The sequence below is a fragment of the Somniosus microcephalus genome, chromosome 7 (genome assembly GCF_052327205.1).
Source record: "Somniosus microcephalus isolate GS21.2 chromosome 7, FLI_Smic_1.0, whole genome shotgun sequence".
In the NCBI taxonomy this organism is placed as follows: domain Eukaryota; kingdom Metazoa; phylum Chordata; class Chondrichthyes; order Squaliformes; family Somniosidae; genus Somniosus; species Somniosus microcephalus.
The window spans coordinates 148,192,479-148,216,251 of record NC_140993.1 but is presented as its reverse complement, the minus strand read 5'-3'; the positions used below and the strand labels follow the sequence as shown (position 1 = coordinate 148,216,251).

The 23,773-nt window shown below is 44.2% G+C and overlaps 1 protein-coding gene across 3 annotated transcripts in view; it reads left to right on the top strand.

Annotated features, from left to right (window-relative positions):
- The window catches only part of pde7a (phosphodiesterase 7A), a 358,425-nt gene that overhangs the window by 95,029 nt on the left and 239,623 nt on the right, over positions 1 to 23,773 (top strand). Inside the window, exons 1-2 of one of the 3 annotated variants that reach the window (XM_085993049.1) lie at positions 17,346 to 17,659; positions 23,682 to 23,744. The exons of 1 other annotated variant lie outside the window; for it this stretch is intronic. Coding sequence is in view for 1 of the 2 variants with exons in the window: in XM_085993047.1 (XP_085849173.1) it covers positions 23,682 to 23,744 (63 nt within the window). In the remaining variant the exon portion in view is untranslated. Of the gene's footprint in view, positions 1 to 17,345; positions 17,660 to 23,681; positions 23,745 to 23,773 lie in introns of those variants that run through there. One more of the 3 variants, XM_085993047.1, reaches the window with a different exon arrangement.

The following is a 23,773-nucleotide window of genomic DNA, read 5'->3' as shown; positions in this document are numbered from 1 at the left end:
TGTGTGTGATTCTCTCATTGTATTCCCACCCGTAGTCTTTACGACTGTCCCTGTCACTTTTACACCACTGTCCCACACTGCAAAAGGATCTTCATTCAACCTTATCTGTGCACTCCCCATTGAAAGGTGCATCTGTGATGTCCTATTCAGTAGCTGGATCTGCTGTTACCTTTACATGCTGTGCCTGCTGACACCTGGGTTGCACTGAATATCCTGTCAAACCCAGACTTTTTACACTGTATGGATTCTTGTTTCAGGAGAAGAGTGCCCATAAAATGAGGGCATATGCAGCACCTTGTCTGGCCAACTAGAGGATCCATTGCCAGTATGTGTGGCCCCATTAGAAATTGCTTCACAACGCTTCAGGCAACTCTGGAGTGTGTGACAGTTCCAGCCAGGACTGCAGCAGATGCCTCCAACATTAAAAAATAATTGGTACCTGTTCCAGTCCTGTCTAAGTTTACTCAGTGAGCCTGTCGTGCTCAGGAAGTTGATTTCATCTTCAAACGTTTGTGTCCTTTTTTTGTTTGATCATGAAAAACAACTTTAAAATATATATGGGGTTTTAGTCTTTGCACTTTCATTCAAATAGTTTTACTGTTAAAGTCACCTATTAACTTTGCATGATATTCAAGCATTGACCAACCATAAGACTTAACTGCCTTATACTCTTATAATTTGTAATCAAGATCCCGGACCTGAAATAAGACAATTGGATCGCTTTGGTCTCTGCTGCAGGTTAGTGAACTGTACCAGTGTCTCACTACCACTAAGTATTACTCTTAAATTCTTCACAAAGATTAAGTTGCTTTCGGATCAGGAAAAACACAACTCCATATCTTTTGTTGCAGATAAATATAAACTGACATATGGTCTCGTTATGAAGATATATATGTAAGGCTGTGTGCAACAATACGAAGACAAAACTAAGAATTTCAGACAATTAATCCACTGTTTGTATTGTTCAGAAGCTATTAAACAATGGGGTGAAATTTGTGGTCGGAGGCGTACCTCCGGAGTGGGTCTCCGACCCAATCCGAACCTACCTGCTAGCTCCTGGGCTTCGGAGTCTTCAAGTCCTGGGCCTCCAGGCGTACCCCTGCATAAAGGCCCAGGGACACAGGTGGTTCGGAAGTGTCTCTGCTATCACATAGACCAAGCCAACCAATTAGAAAGGGGGATTCCTCATAAGCTTATGGCGATCCCATTTACGAACGGAATCCCCAAAGCTTATAAGAAATCTCCAAATAAATAAATAAGTAACATAACTGAAATAAAAATAATGTTCCCATGTCCAAAATTTATTAAAAGTCCCTTTAATTAAGTATTTAAAATAAAAATTTCATTTTAAACATTTTAATCCAGGCCACAATTTATATAAATTAATTTTAAATGTTTTTGTATGTTTTAATCATTTAAAAAAAATTTATTTAACATTTATTTTAACTCTTACCCTGGTAAAAGCAGGCCCAACACCTGCTTTTACCAGGTGTAAGGGTTTCGTGGGCATTTGCTGGGCAGTAGAGCCCAACTCTGCGCCAGCAAAAGTGTTTCTGGGGCGCATGTGGATGATCTGTCGAGGCGAACCTTGACCGATTGCAAGTTCCGGGTTTCCGCGCATGCGCGGCGCGTACGGAAACCCGGAACTTGCGTGGCCTTTTACGAGGCTTCCAACAGCGTACGCTGCCATCGGCACTGTAATTTCAGGCCCAATGAGTTAGCCTGTAACTATAAAGAGCAGATATTAGTGGCTGCATCCCCTGCAGCTACCAGCTATGCTACACTTAATTAGTGTCACAAGTGAAATGCAGTAAATACCAGGTTAAGTTGGACGCAGAGCATTAACCTGCTCCGCCATTCAATAAGATCATGGCTGATCTGATCTTGGCCTCAACTCTGCTTTCCTGCCTGTTCCCCTTGACTCCCCTGTAGCTCAAATATCTGTCTATCTCCGCCTTGAATATATTCACTGACTCCGCCTCCACAGCTCTCTGGGGTAGAGAATTCCAAAGATTCACGACCCTTTGAGAGAAGAAATTCCTCCTCATCTCCGTCTTAAATGGGTGACCCCTTATCCTGAAACTATGCCCCCTAGTTCTCGATTCCCCCACGAGGGGGAACATCCTCTCAGCATTTACCCTGTCAAGCCCCCTCAGAACCTTAAGTTTCAATAAGATCACCTCTCATAGGCTCAACCTTTCCTCATAAGACAACCATTTCATCTCAGGAATCAACCTAGTGAACCTTCTCTGAACTGCCTCCAATGCAAGTATATCCCTCCTTTAAATAAGGAGACCAAAACTGTACGCAGTACTCCAGGTGTGGTCTTACCAATGCCCTGTACAGTTGTAGCAAGACTTCCCTACTTTTATACTTCATCCCCCATGCAATAAAGGCCAACATTCCATTTGCCTTCCTAATTACTTGCTGTACCTGCATGCTAGATTTTTGTTTCAAGTTTGAGGACACCCAGATCCTTCTGTACTGCAGCATTCTGTAGTCTCTCCATTTAAATAATATTTTGCTTTTCTATTCTTCCTACCAAAGTGGATAACCTCACATTTTTCCACATTATATCCATCTGGCAATTTTTTGCCCAATCACTTAACCCATCTATATCCCTTTGAAGACTCTTTGGGCTGGATTTTGATTCAGGGGCGGGTTGGGGTCATGTAATATGCATTTCGTGTTAGCCACCCGATTCTAAATTGATGTGGGAGAATTATGCCATTTTAACTTACTTGGCCAATTGAGTTCCAACATGTGGGAACCCATGGCCAATGAGTTTTTCCAGTCTGAAAGTCGCCTCCGATGATGTCATCATTGCTGCTGCATTTAAGGTCTGCAACAAGCCTTGCTTCTTCTGCAGACTGCCAACCTTTTGGCCTTTGCAGTGAGAGGGTCCTGGAGGAAGAATGGTCTGCTCCCAGGTTCGATGACGTTGCCCTGCAGGCTTTAGTAGAGGGAGCAAGAGCTCATAAAGAGGTGCTCTTCCCTTCTTCAGGGAGGAAGAAGCTTCCTCAGCAGACCAAGGCTGTGTGGATCCAGGTGGCAGAGGAGGTCAACTCATTGTCAGTAACCCGCAGAACCTGGCTTTAGTACAGGAAGAGATTTCATGACCTGCGCACTGGAAAAGTGAGTATGAATTTCCCATCACTCTCAATCTGATCCCCATTGCCTTAACTCACCAGCACTCAGCTTTAGCAATCTCTTCCTCCACATCCCACTTGACACTGACATCCATGCCCCCTTACCCATTCCCTCTCTCTATGGTCACATTCACCTAACTATTCGACTATGCAGCCCTCACACTCCCTATCACTGTGATGCTATGAAAACAACTGACAACATACAGGGAGGGCCCTTGGTCTTGCCACCTCACTCCATCTTTGTCTCCTTCGAAGCATCTATGCTATGGATTCTCTACACTCCTTCATTCTCACTCAACCTCCACTTGTCTCCCTCATTGCGGGAAAAAAGAGCTCACAATAAGAGAGAAAGAGCGAGGACAGGAGGAGGGCCACCCTCAGTAGCCCACCACACCCCCTGGGAGGATGCGGTCCTGGAGATCGTGGGAGTGGAGGACGATGCGGAAGTGGGGGACGGACAGATGGGTGCATCACAGCAAGCTGGTGACAGAATAGTTTTCCATCTCTCAATGACATTGCATGAGTTGCTGATAATGATTCTGAAGCTCTAACAGATGGACTTATGATCATCTGCAATGTGCATGTAACCTTGGCATCGCATCTCTGACTCTTTTACTCCCCCACAGGACCATCGCAAGCACCTGTCCTTACTAGCCAGGAGGAAGAGCCTGAGCATCCAGACTCCTCAGAGGAAGCTGCAACCTCTGAGGGCACAGCGTCAGCAGAATTCAGCGCACTTGGCACCAGCGCAGACACTCACACCTCGGTGGGACCATCGCGAGATAGAGTAGTGTTGTCACCTGGTGTATCACAGCTCACAAGTGAGCATCAGCAGATTGTGGAGACAGGGACAGCAGTGGAGAGTCCTAGTCGGAGGGCGCAGGACTCTGCCAGCTCAGCTCAGCTGCATGTCGATCCTCTGCCTCTGGGTCCATCCATAAGATCAGCGGTGCTGGAACTCCAGGAACAGATGCAGGAGTCTCTGGCAGGTTTTGTCTCCAGGGTCGCTGCGAGTGTGGAGCGAATGGAGGAGTCCATTGCGAACATGAGCAGAGCCTTTGTGGAGTTATTGGTGCATGAACGCATCAACATGGAAATGATGGCAACCTCCATGGCGGTGTTAAGTCGCCAGAGTGCAGAAAACATGGTGAGTGTTCTGAATAGAATGACATCTCTGGAGGAGCGATGGTCATCTATTGAACAGAGAAACCAGATCTTCATGGAAGTCCTTCTGAGTAGGACTGCCAGTGCAGATACGAGTTCCCATGGCCCCCCTGATGTGCAGCAAGGTGCTCTCAAGCCACTTGCAAGCGCTGAGGGGGACCTGACCCATGAGAGAGAAGTTGGTGGCAGACATCAAGGAAGTGGGGGCTCCTCTCCAAGCGCTCACACTTCCATGCCATTGCAGAGCCCTCGGTCAGAGCCCCACCAGAGTCCACACCCATCTGAGATCGGCGCCTCAACCCCTGCACAGCTGCAGGAGCAGCAGACTGTTGACGAGCTCTCACAGGTTCGCCAGCCCAGAGGACGCCCGCCAAAGGTGTCGAGACAGGAGCAGCAAGAAAGTGAGCAAGGGGCCTCCACATCTGCTGAAGCCACAGGGGAAGCACCACGTAGGAGCACGCGTAAAGGAAAGATACTGCACAAATAGTCACAAGTGTAGTCACTTGGGTGAAATTTGATATTTTATGTTAAAAAGCCATCAGATGATTACTGTAAATAAAAAATCTGACGGCTGCTGCTGTAGTTGTGGCGTGTCATTTCGCGAATGGGACTTCCACATTGAGGGCTTAGGATTACTTGGTATATGCCTCAGTTGAGGAAGTGCTCAGTGAAGGTGGTGAGAGGGATTTCCCAGGAGGTCACACTGGAGATGGCTGTCAGGCTCCAAGCTTCCACAGCTGTGGTTATGCCTTCTAAAAGTTCCCCCAGACCTGAGACAACAAAGTCCTGCCACCTGCAAATGATGGCTGATCAAATATCCTATTTAATGGTGGAGCTGCAGCTAATAGCCAGCAATCCAATTGTGCTCCCGCCTGGTTTCACCGTCTTGTTTCAGAGCAGGCGTGCTTCATGTCGGAAAAGAGTTAAAATCACCAAGGACAATCAAAATGGCATTATAGAGGCAATTTAGTGCTTGTTAAGGGCCTTAACGGCCTATCCCGCCTCTTGGAGATGGGACCAGTAAACACGATTTAATTAAAATTGCTTGGAGGCGGGGTTGGGCCCGCCCGCATGGTTTTGCAATTTTAACCCCCCATACGCCTCCAATCCCGCCTCAATGCCCCGATTGAAAATCGAGCCCTTTGTGTCCTCCTCACAAATTGCTTTCCCACCTATCTTTGTATTGTCAGCAAATTTGGCTACAGTACACTCGGTCCCTTCATCCAAGTTATTAATATAGATTGTAAATAATCGAGGCCCCAGCAGTGATCCTTATGGCACCCCACTAGTTAGTTTGCCAACCTGAAAATGACCCATTTATCCTGACTCTCTGTTTTCTGTTAGTTAGCCAATCCTCTATCCATGCTAATATATTACCCCTAGCACTTTGAGCTCTTATCTTGTGTAGTAACCTTTTATGTAGCACCTTATCGAATGCCTTTTGGAAATCCAAATACACTACATCTACTGGTTCCCCTTGATCCACCCTGCTCGTTACATCCTCAAAGAACTCTAATAAATTTGTCAAACATGATTTCCCTTTCATAAAACCATGTTGACTCTGCTTGATTGTATTATGATTTTCTAAATGCCCTGCTACTACTCCCTTAATAATGGATTCCAGCATTTTCCCAATGACAGATGTTAGTCTAACTGGCCTATAGTTTCCTGCTTTCTGTCTCCCTCTTTTCTTGAATAGGGGCATTACATTTACGGTTTTCCAATCCGCTGGGACCTTTCCAGAATCTAGGGAATTTTGGAAGATTACAATCAATGCATCCACTATCTCTGCAGCCATTTCTTTTAAGACTCTAGGATGCAGGCCATCGGGTCCAGGAGACTTGTCAAGCTTTAGTCACATCAGTTTGCCTAATACTTTTTCTCCAGTGATAGTTTTAATTTCCTCCCTCCCTTTTGCCCCTTGATTATCTACTATTATTGGGATGCATTTAGTGTCTTCTACCGTGAAGACAGATACAAAATATTTGTTCAAAGCCTCTGCCATTTCCTTGTTTCCCATTATTAATTCCCCAGTCTCATCCTCTAAGGGACCAACATTTACTTTAGCTACTCTCTTCCTTTTTATATACTTGTAGAAGCTCTTACTGTCTGTTTTTATATTTCTTGCAAGTTTACTCTCAATCTATTTTCTCCCTTTGTTATTTTTTAAACATCCTTTGCAGGTTTCTAAAGGTTTCCTAATCTTCTGGCCTACCACTAATCCTCGTAACATTGTATGCCTTTCTTTCAATTTGATACCATCCTTAACTTCCTTAATTAGCCACGGATGGTTCATCCTTCTCGTAGAGTCTTTCTTTCTTACTGGAATATATCTTTGTTGAGAGTTATAAAATATCTCCTTAAATATCTGCCACTGCTTATCTACCATCTTACCTTTTAATCTGTTTTCCCAGTCCACTTTAGCCTTAGTCTTCATACCTTTGCAATTGCCTTTATTTAAGTTTAAGACACTAATTTCAGACCCAAGTTTCTCACCCTCAAAGTGAATGTTAAATTCTATCATGTTATGATCACTCTTAGAGGATCCTTTACTATGAGATCATTAATTTATCCTGTCTCATTACACATTACCAGATTTAAAACAACCTGTTCCCTGGTTGGTTGCACAACGTATTGTTCTAAGAAACCGTCCTGAATACACTCTTATGAGCTCGTCCTCAAGGCTACCTTTGCCAATTTGATTTGTCCAATCTGTATGAAGATTAAAATTGCCCATGATTATTGCAGTACCTTTCTTACAAGCCCCCATTATTTCTTGATTTATACTTTGTCCTACAGTGTAGCTACTGTTAGGGGGCCTATAGACTACTCCCACCAGTGACTTCTTTCCCTTACTATTTCTCATCTCCACCCAAACTGATTCTACATCTTGATCTTCCGAGCCAAGATCATTTCTCACTACTGGTATGGAAAACCAACACCACTTGAAACAGATGGAGTTACCTAGACCTCATGAACAAGACTTCTGCTTCAGCTTCCAGGTTGACTGGTCAGTAGCATTGAATAGACTGTCCTCCCTGCCTTTTCTCCATTTCTCCTGAGGATTGGAGAGGCACAGATGATGGTCATTCTAGTAACTTCTTACTGGCCAGGAAGAACAAGTTCTCAATCTTTTGCTTTAGTTCCAACAGACCCATTAGAATGCTGAACAGGGAAAGCAACCTGACCAAAAGGCAGTTAGAATTGGAACAGCAATTTTAAGAGCTTTCATTCGATCGCACGGGTTTTGAAAAGGTCTGCTTGGAAGACTGTGGTTCTAGCCATTGGTTGTATCGACACAGCTGGCTTCCAGGAAAATCTTTAATTGATGAGTTAAAATGCTAAGTGGAAGTGCTTTGTCTGTTGATGTCATGACTATTTTAATGCAAGGGGGTGTGAGGATGTGATATGTTGCCAATTATTTTTTTCTCTTTTTTTCTGCTCTCTTAAATCTTCCACCCCCCTCCCCCTTCCATATTACTGTTAAATGTTGCTGGACAGCGGACTCCAAACTGTCTGAGTTCATGTTGCTGTTATTTCTAACTAATCCCCACTTCTGGGAGTAATGGCAAAGGGAGAACATTGATGAATTTCTACTTTGCACCTTTGTTTATCAGATGTGCTTTGAATTTGGTTCTGAACAAGCTGTTAATCTTTAGGGGAAGAATATGGATAACCATGTAAGCAAGAAGTGCCGCCAGTTGCTTGAGCTCCAGATCTGAGTTTCGAAGTTTGCGGAGTCGGAGCGTTTTCTCAAGCGCACTTTCCATGAGGTGGTCACCCTACAGTTTACAGAAGGTGCAGGAAGTGGGGAGTGGGTGACCACCAGACAGGGTAGGAGGAAGTGCAGGAATCTCCAAGCCAGTGCACTCACTAACCGGTTTTCAGTTTTGAATACCGGGAAGAGTGACGACTTCTTAGATGAATGCAGCGAGTGACAAACCCCAGGCACCACTGGAGATTTGACTGCACATGGGAAAAAGAGTAGAAATGCAATAGTCATAGGGGATTCGATAGTTAGGGGCATAGACCAGTGTTTCTGTAACCGCAGACATGATTCCCAAATGATAGGTTGCCTCCCTGGTGTCAGGGTAAATGATATCACTAAGCAGGTGTAGGACATTCTGCGAGGGGAGGGGGAAAGCCAGAAGTTGTGGTCCATGTTGGAATCAATGACATAGATAGAAAAAGTTTTGCGGTCCTTCAGGCACAGTTCCAGGAGTTAGGAAAAGGACCTCAAAGATAGTAATCTTGGGATTATTCCCAGTGCCATGTGCTAGTGAGTATAGAAACAGGAAGATAGTGCAAGTAAATGTGTGGCTGGAGAAGTGGTGCAGGAGGGAGGGTTGGCTTCAGATTCATGGGGCATTGGGACCGATTCTGGGGGAAGGGGCACCTGTACAAGATGGACGGGTTGCACTTGAACAAAGTTGGGACCAATGTTCTTGCTGAGAGGTTATCTAGAACTGTTGGGAAGAGTTTAAACTAATTTGGCTGGGGGAGGGGAACTAAAAAATAGCAGAAAGGAACAGAAATGAGATCAGAGGACAGCGATAAAAACAGCAGTAACATTTGAAATATCCCAATAATAGCAGGGATCAAATTGAGGGAAAATAGCAAAAGTGACGAAGGAGGTATTAAATTGTATGTACATCAATGTCCGGAGTGTAACTAATAAGGTTGGTGAGCTGCAAGCACAAGTTGATGCATGGGATTATGATGTGGTTGCATTTAACCGAGACATAGCTCAAACAAGGCTAGGAATGGGTTCTTGATATTTCTGGTTATCAAGTATTCAGGATTGATAGAGAAGGAAAAAGTTACAGCTCTAAATAGAAAGGATATACTGGATGGTTCTAGGGCTGAATCTATTTGGCTTGAGTTGAGCAACAAAGGGGGAGCTGTTACATTGTTGGGAGTTTTTTATAGAGCTCCAAATAGTGAGAAGGAGATAGATGAGGAAGTTTGTTGGCAAATTTCCAAGGCGTGTAACAAAAATATAGTAGTATAATTACCCTAATATAGACAGGGAAAAATATAGTGTTAAGGGTAGGGAAGGAGAGGATATGTGTAGAGGAGAACCTTCTCGATCAATATATCTCCAGTCCAACAAGGAAGGAAGCAGTGTTGGATCTGGTTCTGGGAAATGAAGTAGGGCAAGTGGAGTGTGTTACAGTAGGAGATCATCTAGGTAGCAGTGATGGCCACATAATTCGGTTTACAGTAATTATGGAAAGAGACCAGAAAATATCAAAGGTAAAAATGCTCAACTGGGGAAGAGCTAATTTCAGAGATTTAACAAGGGACCTAGCATAGGTAGATTGGAAAAGGCAATTGCAGGGTAAAGCAATAATGGAGCAATGGAGGGCATTTGGGGAAGAGATAGTTCAGGTGCAAACTCTGCATATTCCTTTGAAGGGATAAGGTAGAGCATCCAAAGCTAATGTGGCCTGGATGACAAAGGAAATAAAAGTTAAAATAAAACCGAAAAAGGAGGCTTATGACAAATGTCAGGAGCAAGATTCAGTTAATGACCAGGAAGATTATGGAAAGTACAAGAGGGAATTGAAAAAGTTAATACAGGATGGAAAGAGAAAAGATTAGCAGGCAACATTAAATTGAACCTTAAAACATATAATGAACATATAAAGTGTAAGTGGTTAGCTAGGGAAAAAATTGGACTTATTATGAACCCAAAGGGAAATTTTCATGTAGCAGTAGAGGACATGGCTAAAGTATTAAATGAGTACTTTGTATCTGTCTTCACAAAGGAAGCGGATGATGTGAAGGTTACACTAAAAGAGGAACGGGAAGTTACAAACAGGATAGTAATAGATAGAAAAGACATACTAAAAAGATTAGCATGACTGAAAATTGGTATGTCACCTGGTCCAGATGGAATGCATCCTAGTTTGTTGAAAGAAGCAAAGGTAGAAATAGCAGAGGCATTGGTCATTTTTCAATCCTCATTGGATACAGGCGTAGGGCTGGCTGACTGGAGAGTTGCTAATGTTATACCACTATTCAAGAAAGGGGAGAGGGATAAACCAGGAAAATACAGGCCGGTCAACTTAACATCGCTGGTGGGGAAGTTATTGGAAACCATTATCAGGGACATCATAAACTTTCATTTAGAAAGGCATATGTTATTTAAGGAGAGCCAGCATGGATTTGTTAAAGGCAAATTGTGTCTGACCAACTTGATTGAATTCTTTGATGATGTAACAGAGAAGGTTGATCAAGGTAGTGCAGTAGATGTATATATGGACTTTCAGAAGGCATTCAACAAAGTGCCACACAGGAGGCTTAGTAAGAAAATGGAAGCCCATGGAATTAAGGGGAAAGTAGCGGTATGGATACAAAATTGTAGATAGAGAAAAGTTATTCCCTCTGGCGAGTGGGTCAATAACTAGAGGTCATAGATTCAAAATCATTGGCAAAAGATCTAGAGGGGAGAGGAGGAGATTTTTGTCACTCCGAGTTGTCGTGATCTGGAACGCCCTACCTGAAAAGGTGGTGGAAGCTGATTCCGTAAATAATTTTAAAAGGGAGTTTGATGGGTACTTGAAGATGCCCTTGCATTTTTTGCCCTTGCACAGCAATTGAGAGGTTGGCTGCTTTGGGACACAGGCTATCCCCTGCACACTTGGTTCATGACTCCTTTCAGAAACCCACCTTTTCTAGCTGAACTAATCCTGCTTTTCTAAGTGTTAGATCCCAGCTCTGTGCCTACCTCTCCTTACAGCTTGAATCTCTGCATTCTACTTTCTGTGATGCTCACTGCTTGAACACCCTTATCAGAGTCAACAACTATATCCACTGTGACTGTGACCATGGTGTGTTATCCCTCCTTATCCTTCGCTGTTTCCCTGTGACATTTAACTATGTTCTGTCCACCATCTCTTTTTCTGCGACTCCCATTACATTGATCCACTCCTACCTGTATCTAATGAAGCTAGCGCATCTCCAGCAATGGGTTCTCTTCCCGCCCAATACAATCATGTCATATCAACAACAGCTTGCATTTATTAGCGTCTTTAACATAGTTAAAACATCCAAAGGCGCTTCACAGGAGCGTTATCAAATAAAATTTGCCACTGCGCCACATCAGCAGATATTAGGACAGATGGCCAAAAGCATGATCATAGATACAAAAGCAAAGTACTGCGGATGCTGGAAATCTGAAATAAAAACAGAAAATGCTGGAAATGCTCAGCAGGTCAGGCAGCATCTGTGGAGAGAGAAACGGGAGGTTTTAAGGAGTGACTTAAAGGAGGAGAGATTTAGGGAGGGAACTTCAGTGCATAGGGCCTAGGCAGCTAAAGGCACGGCTGCTAATGATAGAGCAATTAAAATTGGGGATGCGCAAGAGGCCAGAATTGGAGGGGCGCAGAGATCTCGGAGGGTTGGAGGAGGGAACAGAGGTAGGGTGGGGTGAGGCCACGATGGGATTTGAAAACAAGGATGAGAATTTTTAAATCTTGGTGCTGCTGAACGGTAGCCAGTGTAGGTCAACAAACACAGGGGTTATGGGCAACATTCCCCGTAAACTGCACTGCCTCCTGCGCGGTGGCTCAGTTGGTAGCTCTCTCGCCTCTGAGTCGGAAGGTTGTGAGTTCAAGTCCCACTCCAGAGACTTGAGCACAAAAATCTAGGCTTACACTCCAGTGCAGTACTGAGGGAGTATTGCACTGTCAGAGGGGCCCACTTTCGGATGAGACGTTAAACCGAGGCCCTGTCTGCTCTCTCCAATGGATGTAAAAGACCCCATGCCACTATATTGAAGAACAGCAGGGCGCTATCCCTTGTGTCCCGGCCAACATTTATCCCTCAATCAACATCACTAAAACAGATTATCTGGTCATTATCATGTTGCTGTTTGTGGGAGCTTGCTGTGCGCAAATTGGCTGCCTACCTTACAACAGTGACTGCACGACAAAAGTACTTCATTGGCTGTAAAGCGTTTTGGGACGTCGTGAAAGGCACTATATAAATGCAAGTCTTGCAAGTTTTTTTAAAATTCATTCACAGGATGTGGGCATTGCTGGCAAGGCCGGCATTTATTGCCCATCCCTAATTGTCCTTGCGAAGGTGGTGGTGAGCCACCTTCTTGAACCGCTGCAGTCCGTATGGTGAAGATACTCTCTCAATGCTGTTTGGCAGGGAGTTCCAAGATTTTGACCCAGTGACGATGAAGGAATGGCGATATATTTCCAAGTAAGGATGGTGTGTGACTTGGAGGGGAACTTGGAGATGGTGGTGCTCCCATGTGCCTGATGCCCTTGTTCTTCTAGGTTAACATAGAAACATAGAAGATAGGAGCAGGAATAGGCCATTCGGCCCCTCGAGCCTGCTCCGCCATTCAATGAGATCATGGCTGATCATCCAAATTCAGTACCCTGTCCCTGCTTTCTCCCCATATCCCTTGATCCCTTTAGCCTTTAAGAAATATATCCAACTCCTTCTTGAATATATTTAATGAATTGGCCTCTACTGCCTTCTGTGGTAGAGAATTCCACAGGTTCACCACTCTCTGGGTGAAGAAATTCCTCCTCATCTCTGCCCTAAATGGCTTACCCCTTATCCTTAGACTGTGACCCCTGGTTCTGGACTCCCCGACCATCGGGAACATCCTTCCTGCATCTAGTCTGTCCAGTCCTGTCAGAATTTTATAAGTTTCAATGAGATCCCCTCTCATTCTTCTAAACTCCAACGAGTATAAGCCCAGTCGACCCAATTTCTCCTCATACGTCATTCCTGCCATCCCAGGTATCAGCCTGGTGAATCTTCGCTGCACTCCCTCCATGGCAAGAACATCCTTCCTCAGATAAGGCGACCAAAACTGCACACAATACTCAAGGTGTGGTCTCACCAAGGCCCTGTACAACTGCAGCAACACATCCTTGTTCCTGTACTCAAACCCTCTTGCTACGAAGGCCAACATACCATTTGCCTTCTTAACCGCCTGCTGCACCTGCATGCTTACCTTCAGCGACTGGTGCACAAGGACACCCAGGACTCGTTGCACTTCCCCTTCTCCCAATCTATTGCCATTCAGATAATAATCTGCCGCCTTGTTTTTGACACCAAAGTGGATAACCTCGCATTTATCCACGTTATATTGCATCTGCCATGCATCTGCCCAATCACCCAACCTGTCCAAATCATACTGGAGTTTCTCGGCATCCTCCTCACAGCACACGCCCACCCAGCTTTGTGTCGTCTGCAAACTTGGAGATATTACATCTAGTTCCTTCATCTAGATCATGAATATATATTGTGAATAGCTGGGGTCAAAGGACCGATCCCTGCGGTACCCCACTAGTCACTGCCTGCCACTCGGAAAAAGACCCGTTTATTCCAACTCTTTGCTTTCTGTCTGCCAACCAGCTCTCTATCCAAGTCAATACCTTGCCCCCAATCCCATGTGCCTTAATTTTACACGCTAATCTCTTATGCGCGACCTTATCGAAAGCCTTTTGAAAGTCCAAATACACCACATCCACTGGTTCTCCCTTATCTATTTTACCAGTTACATCCTCAAAGAATTCCAGTAGATTAGTCAAGCACGATTTAACTTTTGTAAGTCCATGTTGACTTTGTCCGATCCTGTCGCTGCTTTCCAAGTGCTCTGCTATTACATCTTTTATAATGGACTCTAGCATTTTCCCCACTACCGATGTCAGGCTTAACGGTCTGTAATTCCCCATTTTCTCTCTACCACCTTTTTTGAATAGTGGGGTAACATTAGCTACCCTCCAATCCATGGGAACTGTTCCAGAATCTATAGAATTTTGGAAGATGACCAGCAATACAAATACTATTTCTGGGACCACTTCCTTAAGTACCCTAGGATGTAGATTATCAGGCCCTGGGGATTTATCGGCCTTCAATCCCGCCAATTTCCTTTACACCATTTCCCTACAAATACTGATTTCATTCAGTTCCTCCCTCTCATTAGAACCTATGTTCCCCGACATCTCTGGGAGGTTATTTGTGTCCTCCTTTGTGAAGACAGAAGCAAAGTATGTATTTAATTGGTCTGCCATTTCTTTGTTCCCCATTATAAATTCCCCTGATTCTGACTGCAAGGGACCTACGCGTGACTTCACCAATCTTTTTCTCTTCACATACCTATAAAAGCTTTTACAGTCGGTTTTTATGTTCCCTGCACGCTTACTCTCATACTCTATTTTCCCCTTCTTAATTAATCCCTTTGTCCTCCTTTGTTGCATCCTAATCTGCTCCCAATCCTCAGGGTTACTGCTTTTTCTGGCCAATTTATATGTCCTCTCCTTGGAGCTTATGCTATCCCTAATTTCCATTGTTAGCCACGGTTGAGTCACCTTTTTTGTTTTATTTTTATGCCAAACTGGGATGAACAAATTCTGTAGTTCATCCATGCGGTCTTTGAATGTTTGCCATTGCCTATCCACCGTCAACCCTTTGAGTGACATTCCCCAATCAATCCTACCCAACTCGCGCCTCATACCATCGTAGTTTCCTTTATTTAAATTCAGGACCCTAGTCTCTGAATCAACTACTTCACTCTCCATCTTAATGAAGAATTCTATCATATTATGATCGCTCCGATCCAAGGGGCCTCGCACAACAAGATTGCTAATTAAACCTTTCTCATTACATAATACCCAGTCTAAGATGGCCTGATCTGTAGTTGGTTCCTCGACATATTGGTCCAGTAAACCATCCCGTATACACTCCAGGAATTCCTCCTCCACAGTATTGTTACTAATTTGGTTAGCCCAATCTATATGTAGATTAAAGTCACCCATGATAACTGCTGTGCCCTTATTGCATGCTTCTCTAATTTCCCTTTTAATGCCATCCCCAACCTCCGCCTTACTGTTTGGAGGTCTATATACCACTCCCACTAATGTTTTCTGCCCCTTGGTATTTCTCAGTTCTACCCATACAGATTCCACATCATCAGAGCTAATATCCTTCCTTACAATTGTGTTAATCCCCTCTTTAACCAGCAATGCTACCCCACCTCCTTTTCCTTTTTGCCTATCTTTCCTGAATATTGAATACCCCTGGATGTTGAGTTCCCAGCCTTCGCCACCCTGGAGCCATGTTTCTGTAACCCCAATCAAATCATATTCATTTACCTCTATTTGCGCAGCTAATTCATCCACCTTATTACGAATGCTCCTCGCATTAAGACACAAAGCCTTCAGGCTTGTTTTTTTAACGCTCTTAGACCTTTTAAAATTATTATTTACTGTGGCCATGTTTGATTTAAACTGTTGATTTCTCTGACTGCCACTTTTGTTTTTCTCCTTCCTATCTTTTGCTTTTATCCTTGTTTCCCTTTCCTCCGTCTCCCTGCTCAGGTTTCCAACCCCCTGCCATTTTAGTTTAAACCCTCCCCCTCGGACATCGGTCCCGGCCCTGCCCAGGTGCAAACCGTCCGGTTTGTACTGGTCCCACCTCCCCCAGAACCGGTTCCAATGTCCCAGGAACTTGAATCCCTTCCCCTTGCACCATTCCTCTAGCCACATAGTCATCTGAAATATCCTTCTATTTCTACTCTGACTAGCATGTGGCACTAGTAACAATCCTGAGATTACTACCTTTGAGGTCTGATTTTTTAATTTACCTCCTAACTCCCTATATTCAGCTTTTAGGACCTCATCCCGTTTTTTTTACCTATATGCACCATGACAACTGGCTGTTCACCCTCCCCTTCCAAGATGTTCTGCAGCTGCTCTGAGACATCCTTGACCCTTGCACCTGGGAGGCAACACACCATCCTGGAGTCTCGTTTGCAGCTGCAGAAACGCCTATCTATTCCCCTTACAATAGAATCCCCTATTACTATAGCTCTACCCCTCTTTTTCCTTCCGTCCTGTGCAGCAGAACCACCCCTGATGCCAGGAAGTTGGCTGCTGCTGCTTTCCCCTGATAAGCCATCCCCCTCAACAGTATTCAAAGTGGTATATCTGTTTGAGAAGGGGATGTCCACAGGGGACTCCTGCACTACCTGCCTGCGCCTACTACTCTGCCTGTTGGTCACCCATTCCCTTTCTGCCTGTGCAACCTTTACCTGCGGTGTGACCAACTGATTAAACGTGATATCCACGACGCCCTCAGCATCGCAGATGGTCCAGTATGTATCCAATTGCAGCTCCAGCGCCGCAATGTGGTCTGCCAGTAGCTGCAGCTGGATACACTTCCTGCACACATCGTCATCAGGGACACAGGAAGTGTCCCTGAGTTCCCACATAGCGCAGGAGGAGCATACCACGGGGCCGAGCTCTCCTGCCATGACTTACGCTTTACTTAATTCAAATTAAATTAAATCAAATCAATCCCAGCAATTACACTACAGTTAAATGATATACTTAAGGGCCCTGGTTTACCAACAGTCCCCGCTACACCACAGAGAGCTTAGAAACTATAAACCACAGAGTTTAAGTTTAAAAAAAAAAGAAATACTCACCAACCAATCACTTATTTGCTTTCTGCTGACGTCACACTTCGATTACTTTTTACTTCTCTCCCTCCCTCTGAGCTCGGAGCTCTGAGATTTTTAAGCCTACCTGCGCCTTGCTGCTGCTTTTAACACCGTTTGTAGAGGTCGGGGGTTTGGGAGGTGCTGTCGAAGAAACCTTGGCGAGTTGCTGCAGTGCATCTTGTAGATGGTACACACTGCTGACACGGTACGCCGGTGGTGGAGGGAGTGAATGTTTAAGGTGATGGATGGGGTGCCAATCAAGCAGGCTGCTTTGTCCTGGATGGTGTTGAGCCTCTTGTCTGTTGTTGGAGCTGCACTCATCCAGGCAAGTGGAGTGTATTCCGTCACACTCCTAACTTGTGCCATGTAGATGGTGGAAAGGCTTTGGGGCATCAGGTGAGTCACTCGCCACAGAATAATGAGCCTCTGACCTGCTCTTGTAGCCACAGTATTTATGTGGCTGGTCCAGTTAAGTTTCTGGTCAATGGTGACCCCCAGGATGTTGGTGGGGGATTCGACAATGGTATGGGGAGATGGTTAGACTTTCTCTTGTTGAAGATGGTCATTGCCTGGCACTTGTGTGGCGCTAATACTACTTGCCACTTAATCAGCCCAAGAGTGAATGTTTTCCAGGTCTTGCTGCATGCGGGTGTGGTCCGCTTCATTATCTGAGGAGTTGCAAATGGAACTGAACACTGCAAACATCAGCAAACATCCCCACTTCAGACCTTATGATGGAGGGAAGGTTATTGAGGTAGCACCTAAAGATGGTTGGGCCTATGACACTGCCCTGAGGAACTCCTGCAGCGATGTCCTGTGACTGAGATGATTGGCTTCCAACAACCGCAACCATCTTCCTTTGTGCTAGGTATGACTCCAGCCAGTGGAGCGTTTTCCCCCTGATTCCCATTGACTTCAATTTTACTAGGACTCCTTGGTGCCAGACTTGGTCAGATGCTGTCTTGATGTCAAGAGCAATCGCTCTCACTTCTATAAAATATAAACATCAGCTTGTTCAGAACTCAGCTGCCCACATCTTGCTCTGCACTAAGTGTTGTTTGCCCATCACCCTCCTCTTCGATGATTTACACTGGCTCACTGTACTCCAAGGTGTTGAATTCAAATCTTCATCCTTTCTCCATGGCTTTGCTCCACTCTCCCTCAGGAACCCATTCCAGCCTTGCATCCCAGCCGTACCTGTTGGTCCTCTGATTGTGGTCTTTTGTGCAACCCTTCCACCCTTTCCACTATTGGTGGCAGATCTGTCAGCCAACTTTGCCCTAGTTACTGGAACCCCTTCCCTAAACACTCTGCCTCACTGCTTCCTTTAAAAGCCTGTACCTAATACTCATTGCTTAAAACCCATCGCTTCAATCAAGCTTTTGGTCAGCTCTCAATCTAATCCCTCTATAAAGGGCTCTGCATCTATTTCTTTCTTCTGTGAAGTTTGACACTTTTTTTACATTAACGGCATTGTATAAATGCTAATTGTTGGTATGCTTCAAGCTGGGCAGATGATGTACCTGGTTTACCAGTTTTTATTTGTTGCTTCCAAAGAAGGAAAGAACTTGCATTTATATAGTGACTTTCACTTCCGCTGTATGTCCCAATGCACTTTACAGCCAATAAATTATCTAAAGGTCAGCCACAATTCTCACTCCTGATTGCTATCCACTCTTCTTGTAAAGTGCCTGCGTGGATGCAAGCCAAGGACCGTTTCGTGCTCAGCTAGTATGACCCCAAAATCAAATACCTGCAGACACTCACACTGTAGGCTCACACATAAAAAATCATTTGGGCAAGGTAGTAAAGGGTGATTACACAATGAAACTGTATTGCAGTATGAGGGAATCTTTTCCCAAGCTCAGGAGTACTGTATAGTGTATTTGCTGCTCATGGTGCAGTCTGCTCTACATTGGGGAAACCAAATGTAGGTTAGGTGATCCTGACCTGCCTGTGGCTTGCCATTTTTTACTACTTTTCCCATTGTTACTTTGACCTCTTCATCTTTGATCTGCTACATTGTTCAAAGAAGCTCCATGCAAGCATCAAGACATACGATATTTTAGGAGGGACGTGAAGGATTTGGAGAGGGTACAGAATAGATTTGGTTCCAGGGATGAGGATTATCGTTACATAGTTCGACTGGAGAAGCAGGGGTTGTTCTCCTTAGAGCAGAAAAGGCTAAGAGGAAACTTGATAGAAGTGTTTAAAATCACGAAGGGTTTAGAGTAAATTAAAGAGAAAGTGTTTCCAGTGACTGAAGGGTTGACAACCAGAGGGCACAAATTTAAGTTGATTGACAAAAGAACCAGAAGCGACCTGAGGATAAATTTTGTTGCGCAGTGAGTGGTTAAGATTTGGAATGCACTGCCTGATAGGGTGGTGGATACAGATTCAATAGTAGCCTTCAAAAGGGAAATGGATAAATACGTGTAGGAGAAAAAATTTGCAGGGATGTGGGGAAAGAGCGGGGGCGTGGGACTAACTGGATTGCTCTTCGAAAGAGCCAGTGCAGACTTGATGGGCTGAATGGTCTCCTTATGTGCTGTACTATTCTATGATTTCATCATTCTGCTGCGCACTCTGCACTGCAGCCGTCTGATCTGAACATTGGCTCTAGTAACTTCAGACCTTGACTACAGTCTCCATTGTCTTCACAACATTGGGTGCTTGCAATGGGGAGGAGAGTCTTTGGGGTAGATTTTCCCGAACCTGTCGAAGAAGGCGGGACTTCCCCTTTTGGGTTTTTGACCCGCCTACTTCGATGTCCGGCCAATCCGCGTGATTTTCCCTTGATTGACCTTGTTGAGCAGGCTCAGCAGGCCAATTAAGGACCACCCGGCAACAGGTGACATCACAGACTGCAATTTCATCTCAAGAGTTCTTGACAGATGAAATATCAGTGTTTTACAGCTGTTTGAAGCTGTGAAACACCGACACGGAGTTCTAGCATGAGTCATTCTGCACACTCAGTTAGAACTCTCACCAGCACTCAAAGCTGAAGGCTGTCACTTTTGACAGATCGCAGCCGTTCAGCTTTCAGTTCCGTCTGAGTGATGCGCTCCCGACGGCTACAGGAAGAAAGGCTGTTAAGATAAGTACAGGTAAGTAAAAGTTCTTTACACACTTTAGACACACCAAACACACTTACCTTTGCACTCATACACCCATCACTCACCTGAGCGCCGACATCGCGACCCCTCCAACTCCTTCAACCCAACGGCCCGCCTGCTCTAACCTGGCGTGGTTTGGAGCCGTCGGGAAACCCACACGAAACCCCTCAAAATAGGGATTAGGCTAAAAACTGCCTGTTAACTACCTGTTAACAGGCAGTTAATTGGCACTAATCCCTTCCCGCCTGGTTTCGGCGGGTCCCAGTGCGGGCGGGTACCCGCCACCCCTGAAACTTACATGGGGCGGGGTTTTGGGCAGGATGGTGTCGGGACCCCCAAATTCGGCTTTTACTTTTCTGACCAGTCTGCCATATGGGACCTTATCGAAACCTTGTTAAAATCCATGTAGACTACATCAAACGCGCTACCATCATCGACCCTCCTTATCACTACCTTGAAAAATGTAATCAAGTTAGTCTGACACAACCTTCCCTTAACAAATCCATGCTGACTGTCGTTGATTAGAAACATAGAACATAGAAACATAGAAAAATAGAAGCAGGAGTAGGCCATTCGGCCCTTCGAGACTGCTCCGCCATTCAATATGATCATGGCTGACCCTCTATCTCAATACCATATTCCCGCTCTCTCCCCATACCCCTTGATGCCTTTTGTGTCTAGAAATCTATCTATTTCCTTCTTAAATATATTCAGTGACTTTTCCTCCACAGCCTTCTGTGGTAGAGAATTCCACAGGTTCGCCACCCTCTGAGTGAAGAAATTTCTCCTCATCTCAGTCCTAAATGTCCTACCCCGTATCCTGAGACTATGACCCCTCGTTCTAGATCCTCCCTGCATTCAGTGTGTCTAGCCCTGTCAGAATTTTATATGTTTCAATGAGATCCCCTCTCATTCTTCTGAACTCTAGTGAATACAGGCCTAGTCGACCCAATCTCTCCTGATACGACTGTCCTGCCTTCCCAGGAATCAGTCTGGTGAACCTTCGCTGCACTCCCTCTATGGCAAGCATATCCTTCCTTAGGTAAGGAGACCAAAACTGCACACAGTACTCCAGGTGTGGTCTCACCAAGGCCCTGTACAACTGTAGTAAGACATCCTTGCTCCTGTACTCAAATCCTCTTGCAATGAAGGCCAACATACCAGTTGCCTTCCTAACTGCTTGCTGCACCTGCATGTTTGCTTTCAGTGACTGGTGTACAAGGACACCCATGTCCTTTTTTACAACAACATTTCCCAATCTATCACCATTTAAATAATACTCTGCCTTTCTGTTTTTCCTACCGAAGTGGATAACTTCACATTTATTCACGTTCTGCTGCATCTGCTATTTATTTGCCCACTCACTCAACTTGTCTAAATCGCCTTGAAGCCTCTTTGCATCCTCCTCACAACTCACAATCCCACCTAGTTTCGTGTCGTCAGCAAACTTGGAAATATTACATTTGGTTCCCTCATCCAAATCATTGATATATATTGTGAATAGCTGGGGCCCAAGCACTGATCCCTGCAGTACCCCACTAATCACCGCCTGCCACCCTGAAAAAGACCCATTTATTCCTACTCTCTTTCCTTTCTGTTAACCAATTTTCAATCCATGCCAGTATATTACCCCCAATAGTGTGCTTTAATTTTGCACACTAACCTCTTATGTGGGACTTTATCAAAGGCCTTCTGAAAATCCAAATACACCACATCCACTGATTCTCCCTTATCTATTCTACCAGCTACATCCTCAAAAAACTCCAGTAGGTTTGTCAAACACGATTTCTCTTTCATAAATCCATGTTGACTTTGTCTAGTCCCGTTGATATTTCTAAGTGTCCTGTTATCACATCCTTTATAATAGTCTCTAGCATGTTCCCTACTACTGATGTTAGGCTAACCGGTCTGTGGTTCCCTGTTTTCTCTCCTGTTTTAAATAGTGGGGTTACATTTGCCACCCTCCAATCTGTAGGAACTGTTCCATAATCTATAGAATTTTGGAAGATGACAACCAATGCATCCACTATTTCCATGGCTACCTCTGGGATGCAGATTATCAGGCCCTGGGGATTTATTGGCTTTCAGTCCTATTAATTTCTCCAGCACTTTTTTTTACTAATACTAATTTCCTTTAATTCCTCCTTCTCACTAGACCCTTGTTTCCCTAGCATTTCTGGGAAGTTATTTGTGTCCTCTTCCATGAAGACAGAACCAAAGTATTTGTTTAATTGCTCAGCCATTTCCTTGTTCCCCATTATAAATTCTCCCGTTTCTGACTGTAAGGGACCTACATTTGTCTTCACTAATCTTTTTTTCTTTTTACATACTTGTAGAAGCTTTTACAGTCCGCTTTTATGTTCGTTGCAAGTTTACTCTCATACTCTATTTTTCCCCTCTTATTCAATCTCTTGCTCCTTTTTTGCTGAATTCTAAACTGCTCCCAATCCTCTGGCTTGCTACTTTTTCTGGCAACTTTATATGACTCCTCTTTGGCACTAATACTATTCTAAATTTCTTTTGTTAGCCATGGTTGATTTATCTGTGCCTTTCTAAATGACGATTAATACTGTCCTTCAGAATTTTTTCCAGCAATTTGCCCACCGAGGTTAGGCTGACTGGCCTGTAATTACTCAGTCTATCTCTTTCTCCCTTTTTAAACAACGGTACAATGCCAGCAGTCCTCCGGCACCATACCTGTAGCCAGTGAGGATTGGAAAATGATGGTCAGAGCCTCTGCTATTTCCTCCCTTGCTTCTCTTAACAGCCTGGGATACATTTAATCTGAGCCTGGCGATTTATCTACTTTCAAAAATGTTAAACCCCTTAATACTTCCTCTCTTACTATGTTTATCTCATTTAATATTTCACACTCCTCCTTAACTAGAATGTTTGTATCGTCCCTCTCTTTTGTGAAGATAAGGGGACAGGACTTTAGAATTGGAACTTAAAAAAAAAATTAATGTAAAATGTGTGAGGATGTGCAATGCAATGCCTCAAAAGACCACAGACTCATTCAATTGAGACATTTAAAATATAGATAGTGGCAAGTAAGGGTATTAATAGATGAAAGGAGAGGGTAGGAAATTAGGATTGAAGAGTTAACTGCCAGAGCTGCTGATGTGGCAAAGCAAGCTTGATGGGCAAATGACCTCCTACTGTTCATAGCTCTTGGCATATAGATGATGATCACATTAATATAAAATATTTCTCATTACCTAATTCTCATTACTTCAAAGTGATGTGACGATTGAGATCAGCTAGTAACTGTTAAACATTTTTGGTCAGATCCTTAGACGATATCCTAGATTCTTGGGAATTATCTCCGGGGTCGGGGTGGTGGGGCTCTCCCAATTGGCTGCTGTAACTTTGGCGGGAGAATAGCAGAAACCCCGGATACATGCGTAAACCTTGAAGTTATGGTGGCAAATCAGGAGGACCCTCGAGAAAATTCTCTGCCAGTGTCATCTTGCTAGTTAAAGTTGTTTTTTTTTCAGATGTGTAGGTGAAGTTTAAAGGTTCAGTATCATCCTGTGAATTGAAGTTGATGTACAGCAATTTGAATAGTTTAGGCTGTTTTCTAGTAATGATGATGCCTAGGTTGTTCTGCAACATGAATGTGCTAACTGAACATCATATAGGTGTTCTCGTGTTGGCTTATGTAGAAACCTGAATTTTCCTTTTGTGGAAAAGGAAAATTTGAGAAAATACTGGGGCTACAAATTTATTGGATGCTTGATATTGTACTACATACTTTTTTTTATTTTCTTATAGAGCTTCACAAACTCTTCTAACCTTTGGATCCTTTCATCTGGGTGGGAAGAACGCTTCCTGGAGGTACTATTGTAGTGTTTATGTGTGTGTGT